Source organism: Arachis ipaensis, chromosome B7, assembly GCF_059453495.1.
Source record: "Arachis ipaensis isolate K30076 ecotype BB chromosome B7, ASM5945349v1, whole genome shotgun sequence".
NCBI classification, from domain to species: domain Eukaryota; kingdom Viridiplantae; phylum Streptophyta; class Magnoliopsida; order Fabales; family Fabaceae; genus Arachis; species Arachis ipaensis.
Genome location: NC_142442.1, coordinates 123,584,847 through 123,594,349, shown reverse-complemented (window position 1 = coordinate 123,594,349; position 9,503 = coordinate 123,584,847). Strand labels below are relative to the sequence as shown.

The following is a 9,503-nucleotide window of genomic DNA, read 5'->3' as shown; positions in this document are numbered from 1 at the left end:
ATCTTTTCAGGTTCTTAATTAATTAGTAGTTTATCTAATTGTTCCTCTGTTAATTAATGATATAGTGTTTATACATGTGTGGTCCATAAAATTATATATTATGGATTTACTAACGACTAGCTAGTTACTGGTGGTGCATGATGAACAAATTATATTAGATTAGTTCGATTAGTTATCTCCTAAATAATAATGATCCGAACAATTCTTAGTGGGATACAAGGCAGTTATAATTCTCACAAATGTTATTCATGTTTTCGATAAACAATATCATGATGACCGAATATTGTTAGTACGTAGTAGTGATTGACGAAACTTGCATGGAAGCTGAGCGATTCATCGTTCTGTTTGCGGGGTGTGATTGTGTAAGAAGTAAGAACAGAAAAAGAGAGCCGGATTTAGACGAAGAGGAAAAAATAGTGAAGAATGTATAGCCGCCTCATAGAACCAATGGTTGATAGGGATGGTGCCACGTAGCGACTGATGACGTGGCACCTGTACCCCTTTCCTTGCGTGCGACTTTCGTGGCTCCAGGTCTTCTGCTTTTAGTAATGAGAAATGTGGGAGGACCTTAAAAATTTATTGATTTTGGGTTTTAGTTAATTAATATTTAAAAATATAAAATAAAATATGTTATTAAATTATGAAATTAAAAAAAAATTTAGTCGATGATTAAAAATAATAATAAAAAATAAAAATTTTTAGCATTTTTTTTAGTAATTATAATCGTTTCTATGATAATTTTTATTTTGCTCTATGTTCTGATATAATTAATATTTAATAGTAATATAAATTATTTTTATTATTTAAAGTTAAAATAATTATTCTCAGTTTCAATACTCAATAACACCCCATACTCAGTTACTCAGTGTTATCTATTGAATTTTTTATTTTTAATATTGAAGTGGTAGTGGTGTTTTTTTAAAATGTGGATTGTTGGGGTGTTATACTCAAACGTGGGATCGTTTAATTAGAAAAGTAGGAATCGGACCGTCCGATTTGTGGTAAAAAAAAAATTTAGGTACAGAAATCGGATCGATTTGTATACTTCCACAGTTTTGAAAAACACAAAAAATTACAATGTTAAGATATATCACCACTTCTACTTCTATAACAAAAAAAATTTTTTTATCTTTTTAGTTACAATATTATTCGATCTTTTTATAAAAAGTTCTTAAGGGGGAAAATTAGCTATCCTGGTATGAATTAAAAAAAGGAAATACACAATAGAGAAGCTTTGATTTTTAATTATGTGATAGAAAAAATAGAAATCTAAACCGGTTTATAAACGTCAACATGCATCCAAGAAGGAAAGGAATCAACGCTTCTGATAAAGGAATCAATAGTTAATATTAATTATTATTCAATTCTGCTATCATGCTGTTTCAGGTTCTAGTGTTTTGGTTAACCTCGGAATAACGAATTAGTTATTCTTATATGCTATGTCCTACAACGTTAATATATTAAAAGTTACAAAACTAAATGGAAGTTAAGTAAGACTAGTCTGCAATCTATCCATGGCGGTTCTTTCATGGGTTAAAGGAAGCTGGCAGATGGATGATAATTGAAAATTCGACAGCAATAGCAAGACATAGTTGCAGCTATGTTAAAGCGTGTTTCAGAAGAAAAAGGACTGTACTTGCTGCAAAATAGGGGTTGCCTCCGACAAATTTATCTTTCAAAAATTTTAAATTAGTCATATTAACCTTTTCATCACTTCCGTTGTTGATGGCGGTAAAATTTTGTGATATAACATGTTAAGTGACAATTCAACACGCTTAGTAATCCTAATTTACTTCTAACAGGATAAATTTATAAAATTAGATTAAATCAACTCTAAATTAAAAGAATTTTTAATATCTTAAAGTTCCTTTAATTTGAAGTTGATTTGATGTAATTCTATAAATTTATCATGATAGCACTTAAAGTGTGTGCTTTGCTTAGTGTGGCGTCATCTAACATGTCACGTTAGTAAATTTTGACGTCCTCGGCAACACAAATGACAGAAGGATTAATGTAACTAACTTAAAATATTTGAAGGACAATTTTGGTTAAAAGAATCTTTTGGCGACCAATTTAAAAAGCATGTGGTCTTCCAAAAACAAATTTGACCATTTACTCTTATCTCGAGCTTGCATTAGCTTCTTTTCCAATCCAAATAGCTTATGATCAAAATCAAAATTAGGAAAGAACAAAAAAATTCATAGAAGTTGCTCAAATTCAAACAAGTATTTTATTGCTGAATCTGGTACAAATTTTAACAAAGCATTCATAAATGTTTAGTATTCAGGTACATCATATATATAGTTGGTGGTGGTGTTCCTTTCTTTATATGTATACTAACATAATGCCTTACAGTTTTTACAAGGAACTATACTGCTACTCTGCCTTTTCAACACATACCTATGTTATTATCCTGTTCATCTTCATTGATACATTATTGATTCCTGAGTGACTCACTTTCAGAGATTTGATCAATGGTGGTTGGTGAGCCCGTTACAGATGTAGCTGTCGAAAGTGAGTTCGTTGGTGTGTGCCCTTGAACAGCTACAGAAGAAGGTTGCTCCATATTTGCATCAGGAGCCTTGTCCTTAGAGTTAGATGCATTCATGTTAATTTTTATCCTGCAAGATCAATTTATCATGCTTCGAATTAAAAAACTAATGGGGTTTAACTGATTGCCAAACCATACAAAACAATCAACCGTGGCAAAACGTGTCACCAACTTCCTAAGAATGATCTACTTAAATTAAGAGGGAAGAGTTTTCAACTTACTTGTTATGGATATTGACATATTCATCAGTTTCATCTAAAATCTCCTCCTGAAATGCACAAAGAGGATAATGAAGATGGATCAGCATGTACAGCTGAATTAAAAGCAACCTCTAGTTGCTTCCGCAACAATCAAAATATATGGAAGCTAAAAGCTCTAAAAGCAAAAAAAGCATGCTATTGCACTGACCTGAAGGAGCTCTTCAATGACATCCTCCATTGTAATAACACCAACAACTACTTCATTTGGTGGAAACACCGGCAGCGGGGAATTATCAATGTCCATGATGCAATACGAACAACCTCTATGTCGCTTTTTAAAAGCAGGAGTTGCTGGTGGACTTTTCTTCACCTGTGGTGACCCATCATTTGACTCCGATCCACCTATATTTATGGCAACATTCAGGTCCATAAGATAATGCACAGAGAGTTTCATTGAGTTGATAAACCAAGAAATTTCATGAGCCCAAACGAAGGAAGTGATGCATATGTCTCTATGATACAGGAAGAAAACCACAAACAAGTGAAGTAGAAACCATGTAATGCAAAAAGTAAAATTGAAAAGGAAAAACAAATGCACCTGACAATTTCGTTTTACAGAAGCTCCAGAAAATACCAGCACAGCCAGCAAAACAGGAGTAATCAAAGATACCCTTAGAAAGAACTAAAGAGAACAATTGTTTTTAAGAAAGTAATTAACTTTATTGATCAATTTTAACAAATCCGGACTGTAAATGGTATAACAAAAACATGCTCCTGAATAAATAAAGTTAATCCATTTTTTTAATTTAAGTCTATAGTTCTTTACCTTTATCCGAGGATGCCTTTTCTCCCTTCTTCCTGCAGCTGTCTTTGACCTCATGTTGATCGCCACCTTTGACTTTTCTGAGTGCTTCTGTTGTATTATTTAGATCCCTATACACAACTGCAATATGACTGTGACCCTTTTGAAACTCGTTCAATATATCATACAGAGGCATATTCTCTGAAACACTGAAGGAAAATGAAGAGGAAATCATCACTATCTAGCAATAATCACAGGATATGAACGCCACTGAAATTGAGAAAAATACAAATATATAGAACATCAAGTTCATAGAGAAGGATATAAAAGTAACTTACCGTGGAATTTTTCTGATGATCATTTTTCTTAAAGGAACTGCAGCCTTTGAATCAACCATAAAAAGATTTTTTACCTGCATGTATGCAATAGATAGCAGATATATTAGAGAATAGAAAGTGGAGTTCCAATTTCACTACTTACCATGTAATATGTATCAGTATCACACATAAAAAGAAAGGGGAAAAAGTATTTTTAGTTCTAAGTGTCTACGCACATTCTACCACCAGATGAGTTTAACCTTCCCATAATTCCATATCCATAATCAATCATTAGGTATATTGTAATCAAACAATAATCAGGATAAGAATGAAGTTCTCAACCTACACCGGTCCTTGTAAACTTTTTTTACTAACAGTGGATCAATTCAACTGTTGTATTTCAAAGTTTATCATTAGAAGCAAGAGCAAAATGATGATAAGAGAGGAGGCAAAAGCATGGGTAAACAATCATGTGATAGTTCGACATAGCCAAACACATCAAGGAACAAAAAAGGATAGACGAATTTTGAAAAACTAACAACTATTTTCACAGCAGTATCAACTTTTAAGTCATATCCAATTTGATTGCAGGAATTAACAACATTAGGTATCTGCAATCCCATATATCTACTTACAAAATTACAGAAGGAAGAAAAATTACCAGAACAAGTCCAATAATATTTGTTTTCTCTCCTGAATAAACCGGAACTCTACTATGACCCATGGACATTATCGCATTCAGTGTCTCCCTTCAGTATGGACACAATGAAGATGGTCAGAACAAAATAAGATATAGACAAGTTAGAGAAAATGATAAAGAATTCACAAACCCACAAATTTAGAGTTGCATCCAGATCAAGGGAAAATGCCTTTGATATGGGAGTCATAGCATCTTTTGCAGTCTTTTCAGTCAAGTCAAGTGCACCAGTAATGATGGTTGTCTCATCATGTGTTAAATCTCCTCCTTTACCAGCCTAGACAAAAGCACAAACGAGTAGCCATGGTAATTAGTATTGCACTAAACAGAGAGATATTGAAAAAAATTAGAGCATGAGTAAGTAATAATATAGAGTTATAGAACAACAACACCAAACCATTGAACTCCATCTTAAAACATTCAAACAGAATGCATTACAAATTCAACTTAAACTTCGAACTTTATGTACCTCATTCCCATGAAAATTCACAAAAGTTTTGAGCTCTGCCCTCTTCAAAAGGGCAGCATGTCCTTTACCCAGCATCCAATCAAGAACCTGGACACATTACAATCTAACATTAGATACAGAAGTTTTGCCAGTATCATGTTAATCAAACATATAGTCACACTCTAAGCACACCTTGCTGATTGGATACGAGATTGGGAAGAACACTAGAAGGAGAACACGAACAAGCGGGGCCAATGTTGCACCAACTGTCAATCCATATCGAGTACACACTGCTTGTGGCAATATCTGCAGTGTCACATCCAATTGGTCAAAAAATAGCACTCACGGGTGAAAGAACCACACAAAATACACTACAGCATCAGTTTGAGTTTGTTCCTTATCATATCAATGATCAATCAATATTTCATTTACCTCTCCAAACATAAGGATGAGTGTGACCGAAATCGCGATTGCCGCCCAGGAAGGCACAAGTGCATCAAGAAAAATGGGAAGAGTCTGAAAGGAAAATTGGGAAGGAAGTGAGTGTTGTGAACTTGTGATGATTAAGCAAGGAAAACATGACTGATTCAGGAAACAAAGAACAAAAAAGATATCACAACTAAGTGATAGCACCTCCATAGCTAAAGAGTTCCCAATCAAAAGCGTGCAAAGCAAAAGATGCTGATTCTTAACCACCGGGAAAATTTTAGCTGCCAAACACAACACAACGAGCCAGAACTCAGAAAAACAGAAAGAAAAAAGATCATATAGCATAAATCATTCACTAGTCTCAAGCTAGAGGTACACACAGACATAATCACTGATTATTAAAAAAAGAATAGAAAAAAGGAAATAATTTAGCAAACAAAAGATTCAAAATTTAATTGAGGCCCAGCATCCCAACGTGACAAATCGATCGTAGCAAAACAATATTACTAACTTTCGAAAACCGAATATGAATAGTGAAAGCTATAATTAAATATAAATAGTAACAGAAAAAAAATTGAGAATTGAGGCAGTAATAGAAGTTAGTTACAGGCATGGATGCGGTCCTGAGGGCGACCAGACTTGATGAGAACTTCGAGGTCGACGATTCCCAAAGACATGAGTCCCAAAGTGAGACCCGCCATAAGACCCGCGAAGCAAACCAAACCTATGATTACAAGCACGTAAAGCGAGAACTTTGTTCCACAGCACGCCACCTCCGCCATTTTTTTTTTTCTTTCTTTGTTTCTTTCTCTTTCCCCGACACACACACACTCTTTTCTTTCTCTGTTTCGGGTGGGGAGTGACGGACTGACGGGGCTTTTGGTTTGTTAAATTTCAATGTGTTTGTTAGTTACGGTGTGAAATGGCAACTTGCAATTCAATTGCGAACATTTCTTCCCCCAACTCGGTTTAATTTGCTTCACTATTACTAAACTACACCATTCTGTCATCTTCTTTTCCTAATCGAGATTAACAAATTTTTAAACTCAGTATATATTATAATTATAATTACATCTGATTGTCATCAGATTAAGAAACATGCCCCAGATTAAGGACTTGTTTGGGTGAGCTTTTGAGAAAAGATCTTTTTTTGAGTTATCTTTTTTTAAAAGATCTTATAGAGAAGTAAAAGTAATTTTATGTTTGGATATCTCATGTAAAAAGGTCTTTTTATCTATCAATTATGTTTGGGTATAACAATATAAAAGTACTTTTTTGTTCATTTATTACACGAAAAACATCTTTTTTTTAAGGAAAAAAGATCTTTTAAAAAAAGATGTAAATTACAGCTTCTCAAAAAAGATCTTTTTTTGATTTTACTAGTGCTTTTATTTTTACTACTAGAAATTTGCCAAACACGTTAAAAAATAAAAAAAAGATCTTTTTTCATTGAAAAAAGATCTTTTTTTAACAAAATAATGGCGCCCAAACATGCACTAACTCTTTTATACCGAAAGGTTATTTTATTGTCATCTAGATTTACTATTTGGAGATTGTAGGAATATTCCGGATAATATTATTTAGTACTATGATAGTATGATTTATGAAATGTTAATATTTATTTTTTTTACTATTAAAGCATTTTTAATAACTTATAGCATCACCTAATTTGACATTAGATTGGTATAATTTACACGTTAGATATATGTTGACACCAAAATAAAACAAGTAGAGGAGGTACTTAGTGCCACATATATATTAAGAAAAGTGGAGGAACAAAACTAATTCAGTAATTCTTTCTTTTTTAATCTTTTTTACTTTGAAGATAAATTTAATTCTTACGTGTCGTTAATATAAAATTATTTTATCCAGTCAACTCATTTAAAAATTTAATTAAAAAATAATATAATTCTGTTTTTATAATTTTATTAAATTTATAATTAAATTTTTATATTTTTTTTGGTTGAATTTTTATACTATTTTTAAGAGTAAAATTATTTTTGTGTTAAAAATATCAAAATTAAAGTAAATTTTTTTCATAAAATATGTAGTTAAAGGTTTAATTAAATTTTTAATTATTAGTATTTTTAATTCATTAAAAATATTTTATAATTTTAATATTTTTTATATTAATAAAAATTTAATTATAAAATTAAAAATAATATAAGAACCAAATTAAAAAATATATAAAAATTTAATTATAAATTTAATAAAATTATATAAACTAATAAAATAATTAAATTTATAAACAACAACAATAACAACAATATTGCTGAAGAATAGACAGTTGTAATCATCAGTTATCGGCCTTGATCGGTTACATACAGCTCACGCAGGTAAAGCACGTGCTCATGGACTGATTTGTTTTATTTAATGATTCGAATATTAATAGAATATCAATTATAATAAGGTGAACAAATTTGATCTTACTTAAAATAGTGAGTAATTGTATATTACATTAAAACAAAAAGTTGTGAATTTAAATTCTGAAATTAATTTAATAAAATATTTTTTATAGGTTACATATAATAAGAGATATTTTAAGAAAGAAAATTTTATACTAATTCTATTTTATATTTCCATTATATGTATAGTAAATGATTAAAACTGTAATTAACGATTAAAACTGTAATTAACGAGACAACAAAAGCATAGTTACGGACAAAAATATTATATTCCAATGAATGGGGGAAGCATTTCAGAAGTATAATTAAGAGGATCAAGAGATAATATTCTCTGCAAAATGGACCCGATCTATGCATACATATTTCTTGGCCTTTGCGTTACTTTGCTTTATGCTGCATTTACAACGCAACAAATTTTGGATTTAGATTCATTTGGATGGCGGTTTTCGCGTTGTTTGTTTGTCGATTTGTGTAATCCGCGGTGTTTAAATATTAATATTAGATTAGGTATAGAGATCATGCTAACCCATTTGATTTGTGCGTGACAAAAAATAAATATAAAATATCATTTGGTATATAGTTTTAGGCTGTTTCCCTTTGTTTCTTTTCATTCTTAAAAAAATTACATATTTGGATAGTGGACACTAAAGTCTCTTTTCTAAGTATAACTTGATTCGTATTTTTGTATAACAAAGATTTGCTTAGTCACATAGTGTCAATTTTAGTAGGTTAGCTATTTAAAAAAAGATAAGTGAATAGCTTATATCCGTCAAAAAAAAAAAGATAAGTGAATAGCTTATAGCAATAGATATTTCAAAGTCGAAATTTGGATGAGTGAATAAACACTACAATCGAAGTGACGCGTTTTTTTAAAAAATAAAATAAAAAATTTCATTATTTACGTAAATAAATCCGACTACAAGAATTTATCAATTTACATATTCAATTACATTTTCATAGGCTAAAATTATAAAAACCAAAATTATACCATTTTTGTTGGTATTGATGGTAAAAGAGTGAAAAGATAAGATTTTAAATCTTTATTCATTATAGAATTAAAGAAATAGTAGAAAAGTAGTTAATTTGGTTTTATTTGGTGGTATATTTTGTGAGTGAGTCTTAATATTAGACAGTTATATATATCTTTATCTTGTGTATATATATAAGCTATTGCTGTAATTTTAAATATGTCAATGTATTCGTTCTCTCTCTATTATTTTTTAATTTTAATTTCTGCCTTCTATTTTTCTCTTCTCTGTCTTTTCTTTCTTTTTATGGTGTTTTGCTCTCTCTCATTCAAAATTCATAATTCTAAAATTCTTGTATAGTATCTAGAGTCTAGTTTTTCTTTCTTTTTGAAGATCCATGGCCTCACCTTCCGATAATTTTGCTATCTCTAGCAACAAAGATTCAAATGCCGTCAATATAATTTTTAATCAGATTCCATTTCAAATTTTCAATTAAAGGCTCTTTCATCCGATTCAAGATAAGTTAGGAGAAACTAACCACAAGATATGGGAACAACAAGCCCTAGTAGCTATTAGAGGACTTGCATTGGAAGATCATCTGCATCAAAAAAAGATTTTTACACGTTTTGATAACTCAGAAAATCAACTTGCTGGGATTGAATCTTCTTAATACACACAATGGATCC

At 30.9% G+C, this 9,503-nt stretch overlaps 1 protein-coding gene across 1 annotated transcript; it reads right to left on the bottom strand.

Annotated features, from left to right (window-relative positions):
* Positions 1-2,207: 2,207 nt before the first annotated feature.
* On the bottom strand, positions 2,208-6,524 carry LOC107610131 (methyltransferase, putative (DUF21)). Its single transcript, XM_016312213.3, has 12 exons — positions 6,052-6,524; positions 5,649-5,725; positions 5,448-5,531; positions 5,208-5,321; positions 5,037-5,123; positions 4,705-4,844; positions 4,532-4,619; positions 3,892-3,965; positions 3,578-3,762; positions 2,960-3,153; positions 2,773-2,819; positions 2,208-2,621 (listed from the first exon to the last, which is right to left on the bottom strand). The coding sequence occupies exons 1-12, from the start codon at positions 6,224-6,226 to the stop codon at positions 2,435-2,437; spliced, it is 1,452 nt and encodes a 483-aa protein (XP_016167699.1). The 5' UTR covers positions 6,227-6,524; the 3' UTR covers positions 2,208-2,434.
* Positions 6,525-9,503: the final 2,979 nt, after the last annotated feature.

Bases quoted from the DNA above. Each gene is read 5' to 3' on its own strand.
- LOC107610131 (XM_016312213.3), bottom strand. From the start codon at position 6,226: ATGGCGGAGGTGGCGTGCTGTGGAACAAAGTTCTCGCTTTACGTGCTT. The intron at 5,532-5,648 runs GTGCTATCACTT...TTTTCCTTTCAG, and splicing joins GGAACTCTTTAGCTATGGAG to ACTCTTCCCATTTTTCTTGA. The intron at 4,845-5,036 runs GTACATAAAGTT...GCTTTTGTCTAG, and splicing joins TGAATTTTCATGGGAATGAG to GCTGGTAAAGGAGGAGATTT.